General features: G+C 35.5%; 1 protein-coding gene across 1 annotated transcript in view; it reads right to left on the bottom strand.

The window, feature by feature from the left end:
• The window catches only part of col4a1 (collagen, type IV, alpha 1), a 58,743-nt gene that overhangs the window by 19,200 nt on the left and 20,078 nt on the right, over positions 1-19,465 (bottom strand). The window contains exons 2-25 of the mRNA XM_051118734.1: positions 7,199-7,258; positions 6,657-6,746; positions 5,990-6,034; positions 5,824-5,868; positions 5,652-5,714; positions 5,461-5,514; positions 5,303-5,329; positions 4,349-4,426; positions 4,154-4,216; positions 4,012-4,047; positions 3,873-3,911; positions 3,527-3,619; positions 3,378-3,413; positions 3,230-3,289; positions 2,576-2,611; positions 2,386-2,430; positions 2,256-2,288; positions 2,053-2,113; positions 1,926-1,961; positions 1,676-1,822; positions 752-829; positions 585-668; positions 432-502; positions 61-252 (exon numbers count right to left, since the gene is read on the bottom strand). Of these exons, the coding sequence (XP_050974691.1) occupies positions 61-252; positions 432-502; positions 585-668; positions 752-829; positions 1,676-1,822; positions 1,926-1,961; positions 2,053-2,113; positions 2,256-2,288; positions 2,386-2,430; positions 2,576-2,611; positions 3,230-3,289; positions 3,378-3,413; positions 3,527-3,619; positions 3,873-3,911; positions 4,012-4,047; positions 4,154-4,216; positions 4,349-4,426; positions 5,303-5,329; positions 5,461-5,514; positions 5,652-5,714; positions 5,824-5,868; positions 5,990-6,034; positions 6,657-6,746; positions 7,199-7,258 (1,572 nt within the window). The remainder of the gene's footprint in view (positions 1-60; positions 253-431; positions 503-584; positions 669-751; positions 830-1,675; positions 1,823-1,925; positions 1,962-2,052; positions 2,114-2,255; positions 2,289-2,385; positions 2,431-2,575; positions 2,612-3,229; positions 3,290-3,377; positions 3,414-3,526; positions 3,620-3,872; positions 3,912-4,011; positions 4,048-4,153; positions 4,217-4,348; positions 4,427-5,302; positions 5,330-5,460; positions 5,515-5,651; positions 5,715-5,823; positions 5,869-5,989; positions 6,035-6,656; positions 6,747-7,198; positions 7,259-19,465) is intronic.

Here is a 19,465-nt window from a genome sequence, read left to right as displayed (position 1 = left end):
AAAGTGGATTCAGCTATTTATCAAGTCTTTTTTATCGGATCTCGCTGACTTTGTACTCACAGGCTCTCCCTTGGGTCCAGGTTGCCCTGGCTGGCCATCTTTTCCTGGGAGCCCATCAAGACCTGGGAATCCCCTGTCTCCAGTAGTACCAGGTAAACCCTTATCTCCTTTCAACCCTGGAGCCACAAAGATATCACCAGGCTCACCATGAGCGCCAGGGGCACCTATTAAACCTGGAGGGCCATCTTGACCCTAAAGTTCAAGAAAAAGCAAGGAAGAAAGGTAAAACATATTCACAGGATTCTGTTCACATTCACATCTATAGTGGGCACAGTGCACTACTGATGCGTTTGTATCCAGGATTTTTTCTTGCCACGAAAAGCAGACATACTAAGTAATAAATATTAAATAACAATGGAAAATATACATACCGGGATTCCAGCAGGTCCAGGAGGTCCTGTCACACCCCTTTCTCCTTTACTCCCCGCTAGTCCAGGATAACCTAAAATGAAAACATCCAGCATGATGCATAATCTCAGAAAGAACAAACATACCAAAACAAAGCCTTGCTCATTGCTTCTCACCTTGCTGACCCTTTGGCCCTGGAGGACCAGGCAAACCTGGTTGCCCGAAAGCAGTGCACTCTGTGCATGTTTCACCCTGGTCACCTGAAAGAGTAGAAAACCTCAGAACCGATTTTGAAGAAACCAAAACTACATGAAACAAATGGATGATTGAATGACCTTCTCACCTTTCTGTCCTATCTCTCCTTGCAACCCAGGAGGTCCGGGAGGACCTTGAGCTCCTTTTTCAATATCACAGTCTTCATCTGAAATAGAAATAACAATGCCAATTACACTTTGGAATGGACAATCAAAGGAACCACACAAGAATCTCACAAGAATCCCAAAAGAGAAGTCTCTTTCTACAATGGCATGGTCACTTTCCATGAGTTTGCTGAATGATGTATAATAATACAGCAAGACAAAACAGTTCTATCATGACAACTCTCTGAAGATTTTAGCATGTAATGCAGGGATGCCCAAACTTGGTCCCAGAGGGTAGGTGTCCTGCAGGGGGAAGTTTCTTGTATGCCTAATAAGAACTTGAATAGCTGGTTCAGGTGTGTCTAATTAGAGTTGGAGCTAACTCTGCAGAATACCAGACCTCCAGGATCGAGTTTGGGCACCCCTGATGTAATGGATATGACAATGTTAATTTATGTGGTCTGGGCGGAATAGATCTGCTACGCTACTAATTTGCTACTGCTGTCGGTTATTGCTATTGTTGTAGATTATTGCTGCTGCTGCAAAGCAAGTACAGGAACTTGCTACTGCCAATACATATGCTGATACGCTGCTGTGAGCATTTAAGACATACTGCTGTTGCACAAATAGCATATATAATAACCAATAGAAGATCTAAACAAGTGGAACTGGGGAGGTGGAGGGTTGTTGAAAAGCCTGTTTGCAAAAATGCTCTAGTGAAAGCTAACTAGTCATTTAAATGTAAAGCAGCAAGCTCATAGGTTGTGTATGCAACATGAACCAGTCAGCTTGTGCCAAGTATTTTAACACTGTGAATATTATCAGTTTGCATTTAGGACCCAGCATCTTGTGCCATCTAGAGTTTCATGACAGAACTTGGCAATTATTTGTGTTTAAGATGTTCTTACTAATTGGTCCTGGTAGTCCAGGGGGACCAGGTTGTCCATCAGCTCCCCTTGGACCTTCAAGAGACAGTCCATCATATCCTTTATCTCCCTTCTGGCCAATCTCTCCAGGGAAGCCGGGAGGTCCAGGAGGTCCAGGAATAAACCTCCCTGCAGTAAACAATGATCATAAAGGAAAGGATCGTTATTGTACACGACTACATTATGCTGATCTAATTCTACCTAACACCTTATCAGAGTGTGCTTTTCTCACCTGGGGGACCAGGATCTCCACGCTCTCCTGGATAACCTGATGAACCAAGAAAAGAGATGAACAGATAAAGATGCTGCAGAATTTGACAGGACAACTGGATACTGACAAAACATTATGCAGACATCACCTGTTTCTCCTTCTGCTCCAGGGGGGCCAGGAGGACCAGGAGGGCCAGGATAACCAGTACCCTGTAAAATAATATTATCATAAGTGACTACCAGTCCATAACATTGTTCTAAGTGAATCAGGTGCAGAGTAGTTTGTGGCTTCAGTAGAGTTTCAGTACAGCAGGTGTTACCTGCATTTTTATGGAGTTGGATAACCACTTACAAATCCTGGTGGTCCTCTTTCTCCTTTGTCCCCCTAACATGAACAAAAGTCAAAATATAAATAAATTCTGTATAGCAATGCATTTTATGTCTGGAGGTACAGCATGGCCCTTCAAGATGGGTTTTCTTACCTTTGAGCCATCAAAGCCAGGAACACCAGGGAAGCCCTGATCCCCCTATCACAATCCAAGGAATTTAAAAAGAATCTCAATTAATGTGATTAAAGCATTCAAAATAAGATAGTATGACTAACTACAATCAAATTTCACAGGTATCCACATTGCTAAGAAGATCTGAAGTCATTGTCCAAGATCACCATACCTTTTCTCCACTCTGTCCATCTTTCCCTGGTTTCCCCTTTGAAAACATAAAGTGAAGCTCAGATTTCACATAATATGTAAAATATTATCATATGATGAGATATTAGGTCAGCAATCAAAACTAATACAAAACAAGATGTACACTGTAAGGCTTTTAGGGATTGACCGTTGTTGTTTTTTTTTTCAGGACCAATGCAGATACCGATTATTCCAGATCAAATAGATTGATAACAGATATTTTAAACGACATATGTCTGGTGTAAAAATGACAATTAATGTCAAAATTAAGAATGACAAAAACTTTCTTTAAATGCTTTTAGATTATTTTATCGACAAATCTTTTTTGAAAATGACCGATACCGATAACCATAAAAATGCTCTTTATACAGACTGGCAGATGTTCAAGATGCTTTGTAAATATGATCATCGGGTTTTATGCAAACTTATTGAGTTCGTGCAGCTTTTAAGATTAATCTTTGACTCAGCTTGTTATGCTGATCACATAATTTACAGGGAAAAAAACTTTTATTAAATTAGATAAGCAGTGATGTATGAAATGTAGACCCCATTTAATGTAAGAGTTAAAGCTGACTAATTAATGATAAATGTGTTTGGTAAGTAAATATTTAGTTGTGTTCTTGTACAGGTCACTTACGATTGGTCCTGGTGGTCCTGGTTCACCTTTGATTCCATGTTGATGTGGTGCACAAAAACCCTTGGAGGACAATGGCAAAATGAATTCTTATTACTGTCTACTTAAAATTCAATTCACACAATTTCTACAATTTTGTGCTGCCACTTACCCTGTCTCCTTTCTCTCCTTTAGAGCCTGTTTCACCCTAAAAAATATACAAGACACGTGGAACACTTAACAATGTAACTTAGATATAAGAAATGTAGCCCCCAAGATTTGGACACTTAAACCACACATAAAAATGTGATGATACCATACCCGTGGTCCAGCAATATTAGATGTTGTGCCAGGGCCTTCATGTTCTGCTGGTCTCCCTGGTGGACCGGGGGGACCGTTTAAACCTCGTTCTCCCTGAAACAAGAAACAGAAAATGATTATGATAATTAAGAATAAACCAGTAAAGATTCAGAGAGTGATTCAGAAGGTGGGGGTGAGAATGGTGCACAGAGTTTGATGCTTATGCTTACTGTTTCTATCATATTGTCAGCTTCCACTCATGTTCAATACTTGAGCAAAACTAGCTGATTACTTTGTGTTTGCCTGGCTGAAGCATATGCACTATAGGTTCTAATGCCAGATGTTTTATGGCCCTATGGTTCCTCACCTTTTGTCCTTTCTCGCCAATAAACGTCAGCTTGTCACCCTACAACAAGGACAGTTAAGACAGACACTTGTCATTTCAGTAAGTCTAGACCCAAATGTCATTATATATTCAAACATTTTCAGATGAATGGAATAGTTACCGGCTCTCCCTTTTGGCCAGTTTCACCAGGCCTTCCCTTTAAAGAAAAATTGATTGGTGTGAGATTCAGGAGCAAGTTCACTGTGTTGGTTAATTGTGCTTTAGGCTATAATTTGTTTTAGATATTTTAACTTCAGACTCACAGGAGGTCCCATTGGTCCAGGTGGGCCAACTGGCCCTTGTTGTCCAGGATTTCCTATTAGTCCCTAAAGAAGAAAAGAGAATCAGATTGAGTTTGGAAACAATGGAACATGTTAATGTATACAACAGACAAGAACATATCAATAGTAAATGCATATTTTTAACATGAACACAAGAAGGTGCATTAAAGTCCTTACTGGTGAGCCGGGTTGTCCTGGCAAGCCCCTGTCTCCTTTTTGTGGGATGGGTGTTCCAATAATACCACCTGGATCTCCCTATGAGAGTGATACATGAGCTTACATAAATGTCACTACATGTCAAAAAATTAATGAGCTATAGTAGTTATTAAAAATTGTTTACTCTGAAAATATAATTTATTATTAGTGATGTCTTTTATCATATTACCACAATTTTATAAAAGCTACTCTGCCCTCGAGGCTGTATGTTATATTGATTTTACCATGGTTACAGTTGTTTTACACACTCTTCTTGCTTCACATTGTGTTTTTATTATTATTATTATTTTAATTTTCAAATTTTCAACGTGTACTCTCTTACAGAAGCCCATTTCTGCCACTGAATAAAATTAGGTAAGTACAACTTCTCTGTGAAGATTGAACTGTTGAACTGCAGAATCTCACAATTCTGACTTGTGCGATGTAAACTGGCAGTTGCGAAAAGTCGGAGTTGTGAGATATAAACTTGAAATTTATGACTTACGACTATATATTCACAATTTACATTTATATATTCATATATATATATATATATATATATATATATTATTACTTATAAACTTGCAATATATATATTGCTTTATATCCTTCAATTCTGACTTTATATCTCACAATTTTGACTTTATAACTCATAATTGTGAGTTTATATCTCATAAATCTGAGATTTTAAGATGTGAAGCTACCACTCACCTGGACCTAGATATTTAAAAAAAAAAAAAAAAAAAAAAAAAAGCTGCTTCATGGACAGCCAATTTTAATTGGTGAATTATTTTGGCTTTAAGAACACCCTGTACTTGGTAAAATCACTGTAACATAAGGCCATCCATAACTTTATTGCTTTATTCTGCAAAAATATGTAATAAAATAATATATATAAAATATTTGTAATATATTATGTATATATAAATTCTGTACCTTTGCTCCCTTCAACCCTGGAATACCCTGAGAAAGATTCAGAAAAATATTTAAGTCAGAAATTTGGTTGGACTGGATTAACAATATACAATGATTTATTACACATAACGTAAGATGTACATTTTAGACGCATATGACATGATATAAACTACTCATACCGGTGGTCCCTGCACTCCTGGATGACCTGGAACTCCATCAAAACCACGATCCCCCTGCAAAACACATAATAAATCCTCTATTTAATCCCACAGACAGCTGAAGTAGTGGCTCATCCCGATAGGCTGACTTGGCATTTTAAGGATAAAAAATATATATATAAAAAATCATAAAAACAACAAACATGGTATACCTTTGTTCCATTGCAGCCTGGGATTCCTTGAGGTCCTGGTGCACCTTCTAGACCTGGAAGACCCTGTAGAAAATCAAGACAATAGCATAAACATACAGAGATGCAGAAACTTTGTTTTTTTCTAAAATTCATTAATGATGGTCCATTTTCTTGTAAAAGAAATGCAACTTACTGGAATACCTGGACGTCCTGGGAAACCAGCCACACCGGGTGGTCCCTACAAAAAGGAAAAACTCTATTATATATAATGCTGTAAAAGTTAATTTTATCTGCCTTACAGAATATGACTATTATAACACAAGATATTTTTGTAGCATATGATATTTATGGACACTTACTCTGTTTCCTTTAAGTCCTTGAGTTCCTGGCTCCCCTGAATCTCCCTGGGAGAAAACATAAAAACATACTGAAAGAACACTGTTTGCTTTCGCTAATTTGCATTTGCTAACTAAGGTACATACACTTTGTTATAGTGAAATAATTAAGTATAGTTATAACAGCAAAGTGTTGGTCACCACAAAAAAAAAAGTGGCCTGTTTTTTTGTTGTTTGTTTGTTTGTTTTGTTTTTTGTTTTTTAGGAATTAGGAATTATTAATCTAGGTAAGACTACAAAGTTCTACCACTTGTCATATGTTAAAACTGCAAAAATATGCAAAAAATAACATTAACTTCTGTTTACAAGTGTATAAAATAAGTATTGATTATTGATAGTTCATTTTAGCTTACAAAGTCGCTCCTTTGGCTAATATTTTATGCTTTGCTGGACTAATGAGTGCTTCTAAAAAAATAGCCTAATTCTTCAATGAATTTGTGTTTTTGTTTGCATACGTTTGTAAGCTACCTGAAGCTGTGCAACGCTTTTTACACTGGTTTCACACGTGTGAATGAGGCATTTTCATTCTGCTGTTTTTCATTACTGTACTAGCATGTAGGACACACACACCTTAAAAAAGGGACATTTAGATAGCAAATTGTCTTTTAAAAGGACTTGTATAGTATTTTACCTTTGGTCCCATTGGCCCTGGGGGGCCCTCAGGCCCTGGCAATCCAGGAAATCCGACGAGGCCCATCAAACCAGGGAGCCCAATCTCACCCTAATAAGGATGAACAAAACGTGATGATTTAAAGAAAACATTAGTGTTATCCATTTCATCTTCATAAAGCAGTATTTTTCACTTTGTACATTTCATATGCATCCTATACACATTTACTGTTGATTTTATAGGACAAAGTACATGCTGTTAACACAACTGCACCACTAGATGGCCCAACAGATCATTCTATGTAAAATAAGAGCGAAATACATGTTAGGAAATACATCCTAAAGGTAATATAAGGCATCTGTGCATCTTACAATATGCAAAGTTTTCATAACCCACTTGATCCCTATTCTAATTTTTCCCCTCACAACCCCTATTCTAATTCAACCTCTACTTTGAAGGATTATGTATCAATAAATTACTTTTGTAATACGTGAGTTAATGCAAGCGAAGGTGTCTGACAGAAACAATAGTTATAAATGAGCAATCGGGGAAAACATACTCACCTTCGCCCCTTTAACACCACTGCAGTCACAACCACCACATGAAGACCCTGAGCATCCACCCTGCAAGCAGAAAAAAAAAGTCAGTTTCCATACTGAACCACTAGGAGGCAGTAAAAACATAATTTTGGCATCAGGAACAGGTTCATAAGAGTAGATGCCTTTAATGAACAATAGAGGGTGGCATTAGACCAGCAAGTCAAAGCTGGCAGAATATACTAATGATATGAAAATAACATGACAAATTAATAACAGCTCCATATGCACATACTTTTTGATGTATACTTTGAAAAATGTAAATAAAAAAGTTATTAAGTTTTTTTTTTAACTAATATGAGACATTTGAGATATTTTTCTTTAATAATCCATTCAGTATTTACAGACAGAGATGCAGTCTATATAGATTTCACTCAGCCAAAGCATTTAAAAAGATTTCAGTTAGATACAGAAACAGGTTGTTCTATTTGTGATGTCCCTGGTGAAACTGCTCTTTATATTTTTGAGGACTTAACTGGGGCAACATGCACAACAACACCAGTGCAAATAATGCAGTTAACCGTACAGTGAAGTAATAGTACTGTGGATGATTTATTCCTGCCGTAGTGCAGTGTTAGGAAACAACTAACTAACAATTCAAACGTTACTAACTTGCATTTCCAGTAGCTAAAACATAGCTCAACAGCTTTCAAAAACAGTGTAGCTTTTCCAGAAACTTTTTCCAACGCAGCCAAAGTGACGCAACCAAAAGGCACTGTACACTGTAAACATAAGTTAACTTCTAAACAAGCAGAAGTGAACAAACAAATATGATTAGCTTTCTTTCCAATGTAGCGGTGGAAATTAATTTTGGTGAATCCCCTGGTGAAAAAAACAGCATATTCGGGTAGGTATGTTTTGATGCTGGTTTAAGCTGGTCCTTTGCTGGTTTTTGCTGGTCATGTTGCTGGTCAAGGACCAGCATGAACCAGCAAAGGACCAGCATAAACCAGCAAAGGATCAGCATAAACCAGCATCAAAACATACCTACCAGCATATGCTGGTTTTTTCACCAGGGTCGGTTCTTTCTAAACGGTCCTCTTTTCATAATAAATTCATTAAGAATGTTTGAAAGTCATTCTACTGAATTGGTCCATCCCAAACGATTCTCTCTTATGTGTAGTGCTTGAATGTCCCATTCACTCTGGTGAATCGGTTCGTTCTAAACTGTCCTATTTTCATAATGAACGTAGGAAACTCTGATTCATTGTACTCAGTCCTAAACGATTCACCCTGTGTAGCACATGAATGTCCAGTCCATTTTGTTGAATCGGTTCGTTCTAAACGGTCCTCTTTTTTATAATGAACATTGGAAAGTCATTCTACTGAATTGGTGTGTCCTAAACAATTTTCCCTTACGTGTAGCAGACGAAAGTCCAGTCCATTTTGGAGAATCGGTTCGTTCTAAATGGTCGTCTTCATAACGAACTATGGAAAGTATTATTCATTCTACTGAACTGGTGAAAAAAACAGCATATGCTGGTTAGGTATGTTTTGATGCTGGTTTAAGCTGGTCCTTTGCTGGTTTATGCTGGTCATTCTGCTGGTCAAGGACCAGCATAAACCAGCATAGGACCAGCATAAACCAGCATCAAAACCTAACCAGCATCCCAGCATTAAAACATACCTACCAGCATATGTTGTTTTTTTCACCAGGGTGAACTGGTTCGTCCTAAACGATTCTCTTACTGTATGTGTAGCACTTGAAAGTCCAATCCATTCTGGTGAATCGATTCATTCTAAATGGTTTTCTTTTTCATAATGAATCTTAAAAAGTCTGATTTATTCTACTGAATCGGTCTGTCCTAAACGATTCTCTCTTATATGCAGTGCTTGAATGTCCGATTCATTCTGGTGAATCGGTTCGTTCTCAACTGTTGTCTCTTTCATAATTAACATTGGAAAGACTCATTCTATTGAATTGGTTCATGCTAAATGATTCTTTTATATGTGTAGTGTTTGAAAGTCTGATTCATGCTGGTGAATTGTTTCATTCAGGGGGTTCCTGTAACTAATTAATAAAAGATTTAAAGATTCGTTTTAATTGTTCTGTTATTTTACACCTAATTGAGTAGATATAAGTTAAAAGAATGTTTAAAAAAAAATCACAGCTAATATTTCTTCTGCTTCATTTGTTCATCACCCCAAAAGTGAAATTTAAAAAAATAAAAAACAAAATTTTACTGTGGTCCGCATAAATTTTAGCAAAAGAACTGATACAGAAAATCCTCATACCACACGCAATATACTGCATACATATATACAGTACATACTTATGTTACCGTGAAGATAAAAAAGGCAGCTGGCATGCATACAGATTGTTTGGTCTGTTCTGAAAGATGACAGATACTGTAGAGAGGGCCCTGTAAATTCAAATAAGGGCATCAGGCCAAGAATTTAACAGACCTGTTCTATTGTTAAGACTCAAATAAAGGCCTCTAAAGTCCTACTAGATATCACTAGGTGGACAGCTGGTCTAAGCATGATACTGGACCCTGGGAACCCATTTCTTCCATCCACGCATCCCTCTATCACAGCAGCCGTTCTCTCGCTCACGTGTGAGGCAGGCAGCCAAATGTCTGCACATCTGGAGAAGCAGGCCTGGCGAGCACTAGCACCAGCTGCCGGGGTCGGCCTGAGACCGTGCTGCCCCCACCCGTGAGCCCTCCTAAAGGCCTAACTGAATCAGCATGTGGGTGCTGAGGACCATGAGAATCACTGCTTTCGGTCTCAAATATCGCCTCTGGCGTGACCCTCTTTGGCCATTTCTACAAAAGCCTGCCATCCCTGGAGTGTAATTTCCGTATGTGAACAGACCGAGCTCTGGCTGCAATGTTAGATCTGACATCCCTAATGCAATCTCAGTGCCAATGAGAGACATTCTTCCAGCCATTCACAGACAAGCATACAAAAGTGTATCCTTTTCTGCAAGGGAACTGGATGTCTTGTAAGGAACAACATACCCACACGCGTACACAATATCAAGCCTGGTTTTGAATAGTTTATCATAGTGCTGACCTACTTCTTAACGGTCAGACAGTCCATTAAAACAAGTAGGTAATTTCCAGCAACACTTTGGCATTTTAGGACACATTAAAGAATTTTTTAGAGTCACATGCACTATGTTTTGTTGTCAACACTATTAAATAGGTTAGTATGAAAAGTAGGTCATTTAAGCACATGCTTTGATAATGTGATAATTTGGCTATACAAAACTGTACTAAATCATTTTATTTTGTGCAGAGACATTTTAATTACTAAAAAAATATTATTATGGAAATTATATTATGGACCTTTTTTCAGCAAGGTGAGAAGACAGATAGAATAATATCAGTCTAATTTCTACATTTTTACAGAAACACTCCTGTTACCAAATAAAAATGATTTTATATATAGATATATATATATAATTATTCTTATTCTTATTATTTTTAACAAAATATATACTTTTTTCAGCAAGGGTGAATTGCAATTTCTTTTAATTACAGAATCCTGACAAATATATTTCTATATAATTTCACAGTAATGTGACACTGAAGACTGGATGATGCTGAAATTTAAGTTTGCATCAAAGGAATAAATTACATCTTAAAATATATTCAAACACAAACAGTTATTTTAAATTATAATAATATTATTATATTATATTTCATTTATATTATATTATATTATTATGGCCTTTTTTTCAGAAAGGTGAGAAGACAGGTAGAATAACATCAGTTCAGTTTCTAAATTTTTACAGAAACAACCAAAAAACAAACAAACAAATTACTTATTTATTTAATTCTGTTTTAAATTAGCTACACTACCATTCAAAAGGTGGGGTCAAATTAATTTGTTTTTTCAGCAAGGGTGCATTAAATAGATCAAAAGTGACAATAAAGACAATTATAATGTCACAAAAGATTTATATTTTAAATAAAAACTGTTCTATTGTAATTTCTATTAAGCACAGAATCTTGACAAGTATATTTATATATATATTTTATTGTGCAGCTATGCGCTGAAGACTAGATGATGTCACATCTTAAAATATATTCAAACAGAAAACAGTTATTTTAAATTATATTATATTATAATATATATATTATATTGTAAAAGGTCAGAAGACATGTAGAATAATATCAGTCCAATTTCTATTTTTTTTACAGAAACACTGTTACCAAATGAAAATGATAAAATAAATATTTGTATTAATTATTTATTTAATTATATTTTAAATGAGCTTCAGTACCATTCAAAAGTTTGGGGTCACTGAGATTTTATTTTATTTTATTTATTTATTTTAATTAATAAACTTTTTCAGCAAGGGTGCATTAAAATGATCAATAAAGACAATTATAATGTTACAAAAGATTTCTATTTCAAATAAATGCAGTTCTATTGCAATTTCTAATAATCACAGAATCCTGACAAATATATTTCTTTATAATATCTTGTGCAGCAAAGTGACACTGGAGACTGGATTATGCTGAAAATTCAGGTTTGCATCACAGGAATAAATTACATCTTAAAATAATGTAACAGCTATTTTAAATTATAATAATATTTGACAACATTACTGTTTTTACTGTATTTTGATTAAATAAATGCATGGTTAGCAAACATAAAAGAACATACATTTAGAACAGTCGTGTACATCCAACTAGAGCTTCTAGAATGTAAACTCTACATTCAAAAGTTTTGTACCCTATTTGTGGAAAGTGGCAGTAATTCATTCATCCGGTTAGAAACAACCAGCAGATCTCTGAAGGCCAAAGTCAGATCTGTTGAGGATCAGACATTTCAGTTTTTCCAAAGCATGACTGAGGTCAGATCCCATCCCCTAACGACATGCATGAGTAGTGTGATCTCCGTATATGTTGCTTTATCGTTCGAATGTATGTTTTAGCACTCAGAGATCCTGCGATGGCTATCGTCCAGTTCAGCGTGCTAATCTGCAGCCTGGATCAGCACAGCAGGGAAACTGCTTTGAAACGGGAATTTTGTTTTTTCTTCCCAGGTCAGTCTTGCATCCCAACAAACCCAAACATGACATGAGCAGAAAAATAGCAAAAGCAGACAAGAGTGCTGATAAAACTCTTAACAACTCCAGCTTTTTATAAATGTCTAAAAAAGCGAGTGCTTAAAAGTCATTGCATTCAAAGGCATTATCATAAGATTCTGTGTTTGGCCAGTGATACATAAACCATCTCTTTTCTGATTTTGTCTAGAGTGTCTCTGCACTGCTCTCAGAACAAGCAATCTGTGAAAGTGAGAAAAATCAATCAGGCATGAAATCACAAAGACACAACTTGTCCTCACCTTTACCTTTGTGCTGGTTTATAGTACAAAAGGAGAGATATTTGACACCCACAGTGTGAAAGCAGACTGTTAACACTAATGTAGTTTCTCTGGCTCTTAGAATTAATTTGCTAATATTTTGGATGGAACGACTGCCTTTGGCAGATTGTATAATAAACATGTATAGATATTTATTTCTAAATGAAGTATGATTTTTAGGCTCTTTGTGAAAAATAAATAACCGTTGGACTGATTTATTTTCCTTGAATGCATGGAAACAAATAATTAATCAATTGAAATGAACTGACTTGAATTGCTTGTGTTTGCCAGTTTTCGATTTCTAACATCTGTTATTTAGTATTTTGTTTTGTTTTCCAGTCCAAACATCAAAGGATTCAAGATATAAGCAAAAAGACATGAGATATAAAGTCTTGTTTTCTGAAAGAATGTCAAAATGAAGTGAGTTTAAGCTTAATACAAGAATATACCAATTGTGTAATTAAAATATACTTAATTCAAAAGGAAAACAAGTTCATTTTTCTGACTCATTGACAATTTTTCTCTTGTTCTATCTATGCTTAAAGTTATTTCATTTTGATTTTTATTCCGCCAGAAATCAATCAATTACTTATGTCATTTATTTTTTCACATTAAAGGAGAAGTTCACTTCCAGAATAATAATTTCCTCATAATATAAATAACATAACATAAATAATTTACACACCTCCATTTCATCCAAGATGTTCATGTCTTTCTTTCTTCAGTCGCAAAGAAATTAAGGTTTTTGAGGAAAACATTCCAGGATTTTTCTCCATATAGTGGACTTCAATGGCAAATGGGTTGAAGGTCCAAACTGCACTTTCAATGTAGCCTCAAAGGACTCTACACAATCCCAGCCAAGGAATAAGCATCTTATCTAGCTAAACAATCGGTCATTTTCTTAAAAACATAAAAATGTATATACTTTTTAACCACAAATGCTCATCTTGCACTAGTTCTGCTATGCGTGTGTGTGTCTTCAAGCATTGCCTAATCACACAATGTTAGTTCTTCGACTGTGTACTTCGGGTTTTCTCCTCCAACCTCAAAGTCGTCTGACATCATAGTTTTAGGGCATCTGACCTTCTTTGCACGTTTGCTTTGTAAACACTGGGTCGGATTACGTAATGAGCTAGTGCAAGATGAGCATTTGTGGTTAAAAAATATAAATTTGTATTTTTCTTAGAAAATAACAGATTGTTTTGCTAGATAAAACCCTTACTCCTCGACTGGGATTGTGTAGAGCCCTTTGAGGCTGCACTGAAACAGCAATTTGCACCTTCAACCCATTGATTCCCACTGAAGTCCACTATATAGAGAAAAATTCTGGATTGTTTTCCTTAAAAACTTGCTGACTTTGCTCACACAAGGTATAACAACCCTCCCACCTTGTTATACTTTAGGTGTTTCCGGTCAAAAATGCTACTAGAAATCACTCTTAAATCTCTCATTATGCTATGTTATTACCATATTCATATTGGTAAATATACATATTGGTATGTATGGATGCATATTGGTAAACCACACATTTCAGCCTTTAAATAAAGAAAAAGGTTAAGTCAAAAAAATTTAATGACTATATGTATTTTACCTTCTCCATAAGTAATTCTAGATACCTTGTCAGAATTGTGTAAATGTGTAGAAATCCACATAAGCTTGTTTTTCCTCAACCGGTCAAAATTTACAGCAGGGCATGCAAATTCCGTATGTTTTTTAGCCAGACAAAAACTGGACACAGGCTGAATGTAAATGTAAGTCTTTGTAAATCCGCTCTACACTAGGTGGCGTTTAGGAAACAGCAAAGTTACAAATGGGGGTAGGAGCTCCAAAACGGGGTGGGAGCTCCAAAATAGGGCGTGGCTTCCTCCCATTGACAGACAAATAGAAACAATGTTAAATTTATGAAGTTTTATTTTGAAACGTAAGTCAATAACAGTTGGCTTAAGCAGAGCCAATGGTGAAAGTCTTTCCGTGACAAGACCCCGCCCCATTTTGGAGGTTCTGCCCACTTTTGGAGTTCCTGCCCCCATTTGGAGATCTCCGGCCTGCAGTTATACATACTTGGGTAACCTCCATGGATAAAGCAGTATTGCGATTAAGCACACTATTTTATTAGGTATTACAAAACAAAATGCCATCGAAATGCCACTCTACATGCTTTGTGCACATGAGACTGTAAACAGTGCTTTATGCTGGATGGACTTTATTTTCATATCGCGGTAATCAAATACGGTTTTAATGATAATTAAAATATGAAACGGTAATACTAACTGTCTGGAATTTTATCATGATTTATTCTCAAACCGGTTATCGTTCCATCCCTGTTTTGGTGATAGTAACATAACGAGGGAACACCAAATTAGGTAAGGCATTTTCAGCACAGCACAAGGGTAGAGAAAAATGTAAAAATTTGTACTGGAAAGCAAGACAAGAATACTGTGTTATGTTCTTAACCATTCCACAAATCAGCCGAAATAGGTCAAACTGATGGGTAAATGATATTTCATGAGCTAAAAGATGCTTCAACATCTGGAACAGACATTTATTTTCACCTAAAAACCCCAGCATATGTACATTCTCTTGAAGACAGAGAGTCTGAAGACATCTTCTGAGTGTTATTGTAAAATCAAGCAGATCTTAAAAAGACAACTGTGAAGGAGGAGTGGGAAGTCCACGTGCAATTAAAAACTGCAGGGAGGGTATTTTAGGAGGGAGCATTTAGAGGCCACTTCTCAGTATTTTAACTTAATGAGTGCAGATAGCAAGAGCAGGGGAGTGTAAAATAGTTAAAAAGATTGTGAAATGAAGCCCCTAAATCCCTGAGGTACAAACAGTTTGGGTGGATTCTGTCGGTTTGGCTTCTCTCCATGTGTATTTCAGCACTGAGAAACCACTACAGACTTTCTTTTGCTTAAACAGTGTGGAAGACAGATGTAATGTATAATGTAATGTAAGAACGAGAGAGCGAGAAACAGCATGCGTCATATGTCAAGCTGGCCTTTCTCTTTGACAAGATACAGCAGTGGAAAGAAAAAAGACTGATACCAGCTGTCCAGTAAAGCTAACAGTTAGTGTATCATATACATTATATAACAGAGAGAACATATTTTGTTCATCTTAACTGGTGACTTGACGTATGAATCTCAGATATTACCTGAAATGTCAGGAAATGTTATTCACTAAGGAATTAATTGGGAACACACAGTTATAACAAGCTAACCTTATTTTATCATTTATCAATAGATCTTTTGCTTGGGAAAGAGTGTCACATGAATCTTGCCTTGGCAAACCTTTGAACATTTCTTAATAGTCTCTGTTGCATACTTCCTAAAGGCTACAGTTCATCTAAGGTTCTGAAATTCATGATGCATTAAAGATGTACCTGGTTTAGATTGCTATCCTAAAATCAGGAGCTGGGGCCCACTAGGGGGCCTTGTTAAACATTGTTAAAGTTAGTTATTTTAACAATCTTATTTACAATGCTAAAACAGACAACAAAAACACAAAAAATAAAGATGTATAATATTAAACCAACATGATGTTTTTGAGATTATTAGTTTTTAACAGAAATGCCGGTACATATCAGCTTAGATAGGAATATTATCTTTAATAAAAGGGGTCTTTGAGTCTAAAGGCTACCCTAAACCCACTGAGATGTTATTACTGTAAAGTATTCATCGAAAATAAATCTATATGATCTGTGGTTCATGCATGAATATAAAAAGTAACATAACAAAAATGCTTTTTTTTAGTTTATGGAATTTTCTAATGTTCAAAGGAAAGGAAACGACATGTCATTTCTGTCATCCGCATTTCATGATTAAACAACATTAGCATTTTTATTAAAAATGATAACTGAAATGAAACTGAAATTATAAATTAAAAAAAGTTCACTGAAATTATTATTTTTTTATTTATTATTTATTTTATTAAATACAATTCTAAAAACAACAGCATTTAATCAAAATAGAAATCTTTTTTTCTTCAATTTAACATATCCTTGCTGAATAAAAGTATTAATTTCTTTCAAAAAAAGAAAAATACTGAGCTTAAAATTCATCTTTGATCACAGGAATAATATAGATTTCAATGTATATTAAAAAAAACACATTTTTGACATTGTAATAATATTTCACAATATTAGATTTTTTTCTGTATTTTTGATAAAATACATGCAGCCTTGATGATCATAAGAAATTTTTTTAAAAACATTACAAATCTTACTGATTCGAAACTTTTGAATGGCAACATAAATAAACTAAAACTAATACATAAAAAAAATATATTAAAAAAATGACAATATCACACAACAAAATTACTCAAACTTTAACTAAAATGAAATTGAAAACAGAAATGATGAAAAAATCTAAATTATAAAAATAATAAAACAGTAAAAATACTAAAATAACACTGCATTTCCGTCAAGCCTCAAATGGTATTATTTAATACATTAGGCTATAATTAAGTTAATGTATAGGTTAATTTAAACATTGCTATGATTGTTTGAGCGGCCTGATGTAGCAACATGTTTGAAAACACATAATATTTTTTGCAATTCCATTTGGCGCTACTAGTGGCATCAAAATTGAAACCCTTGTATGGGAACGTTGATCATGAACAGACAAGAGGACAGTTGTGTAGCGCATGAGAGAGCATTAGTCTGAAAGTCACAGGATTGTTTTCTGCAGTTTAATCATGTAAGGGCACTTTCTTGAAGATTGCCTGATTACTTTAGTGGGTCATTTATCTAAAGAGAATCAGAGTATTGTTGTTGTTTTTGTTTTCTGAAACAACAACACCTAAAACAAAAGCTTTCCTGTTGGTGCCCTGCCAAATGTAACATTCAGGCCCTCTTGCTGCTCATATCTGTAAAGCTTAGGGGCGCTTCCTTCCTTTACAGATAGAAACGCACTGAGAAAAACACTACGATAAACGTGTTAACCCTTCATATGTTCAATAAACTCACATTTGCAGAAGGATTTGAGAATGTCCGGCCTTTATCTCTCACACACCATAACATGGCGGCAACATTAGGCTTACTGCATGACATTCCTGTCAGCAGACCTCTGATTACAGTCACCATATGGAGGCCGTTAAGATAGTGTTACCACATTAAACAGGGCTCTGCTAAAGATGTCATTAGCAAGTCAAAGCTAAGTGCAACATATTAGGTTTAAGGTGGAAACTGAGGCTGCGAAACACTAAAACTGTCCATAAAAGTAACAGTCAGAGAAACTAGGCCATGCTCCTAATATGGAGAAGCAGGAATGAGCTGACCATGAGGCATGACCATTATGAGAAATGAATGGGTGAGTTGGAATGGAGTTCATTGTGCGTCAGTCCTTTTCAATACATACAGTTGAAGTCAAAATTTACATACACCTTGCAGAATCTGCAAAATGTTAATTATTTTACCAAAATAAGAGGGATCATACAAAATGCATGTTATTTTTTATTTAGTACTGACCTGAATAAGATATTTCACATAAAAGATCTTTACATATAGTCCACAAGAGGAATAGTTGAATTTATAAAACTGACCCAGTTTACATACACTTGATTCTTAATACTGTGTTGTTACCTGAATGATCCACAGCTGTGTATTTTATTTAGTAATAGTTGTTCATGAGTCCCTTGTTTGTCCTGAACAGTTAAACTGCCTGCTGTTCTTCAGAAAAAAATCTTTCAGGTCCCACAAGTTATTTGGTTTTTCGGCATTTTTGTGTGATTGAACCCTTTCCGACAATGACTGTATGATTTTGAGAACAATCTTTTCACACTGAGGACGATTGAGTGACTCATATGCAACTATTACAGAAGGTTCAAATGCTCACAGATGCTCCGGAAGGAAAAACAATGCACTAAGGGTTTTGATCTGGGGGGTGAAAACTTTTGAACAGAATGAAGATGTGTACATTTTTCTTATTTTGCCCAAATATCATATTTTTTTCAATTAGTACTGCCCTTCAGAAGCCTCAGAAGATACTTACATGTTTCCCAGAAGACAAAATCGATTAAATTTACACTGATCTTTAAATTCAAAAAGTTTTCACCCCCCGGCTCTTAATGCATCGTGTTTCGTTCTGAAGCATCAGTGAGCATTTAAATCTTATTTTGGTAAAAATAATTAACATTTTGCAGAATCTGCAAGGTGTATGTAAACTTTTGACTTGATATAACATTTGAGTTTCATGTAACTTATATAAGTTTAAGTGTGTTTAAAAGAACTGATGAAATGGCTTGATGAGTACAATTTTCTTTCCTGTTTTAAAGCATTTCAGAAAGGATGGGTGGGACATGTTACATTTACAGGAATTTGGTAGATGCTTTAATCCAATAAAGTTTATATTGCATTCAGTATAAGATGAATATAAAATGCCTGATTTAAAGATGTTCATTGTGTATACAGAAACAACATATTCTACATATTGCAAAATATGCAAATGCATTCAAATATTTAAGTCGTGGTGCTGTTGAGAGTGTCGAGACTGATACAGAATAAAGGAAACTGTTGAATAAAGTCGTTATTTTTGTTATCTTGTAGCTTCATAACATTACGGTTGACTATCACATGGACTATTTTATTGATGTTCTTACTACTTTTCTGGCCCTTAATTGTTTGAGTTGCATTGCTGTCAGTGCAGGGTCAGAAAGCTCTCAGATTTCATCAAAAATATCTTAATTTGTGTTCTGAATGTGAATGGTCTTACAGGTTTCAAACAACATGAGGGTGAGTAACTAATGACAGAATTTTAATTTTGGGGTGAACTGTCTCTTTTTACAACTTGCATTATAATGCCCAGAGGATGCTTCCTACCACTACTTCCACTTTGTTCAATACAGAACCATATGTTAACAGGAAGCATGGCTTTCCTGGCCGATTCTGATTCACTACAGTAGCATATTTGTCTC

This window comes from Labeo rohita, chromosome 9 (assembly GCF_022985175.1).
Source record: "Labeo rohita strain BAU-BD-2019 chromosome 9, IGBB_LRoh.1.0, whole genome shotgun sequence".
Lineage (NCBI taxonomy): Eukaryota > Metazoa > Chordata > Actinopteri > Cypriniformes > Cyprinidae > Labeo > Labeo rohita.
Note: the sequence above shows the minus strand (reverse complement) of the source record. Positions and strands in the feature narration are given on the sequence as shown.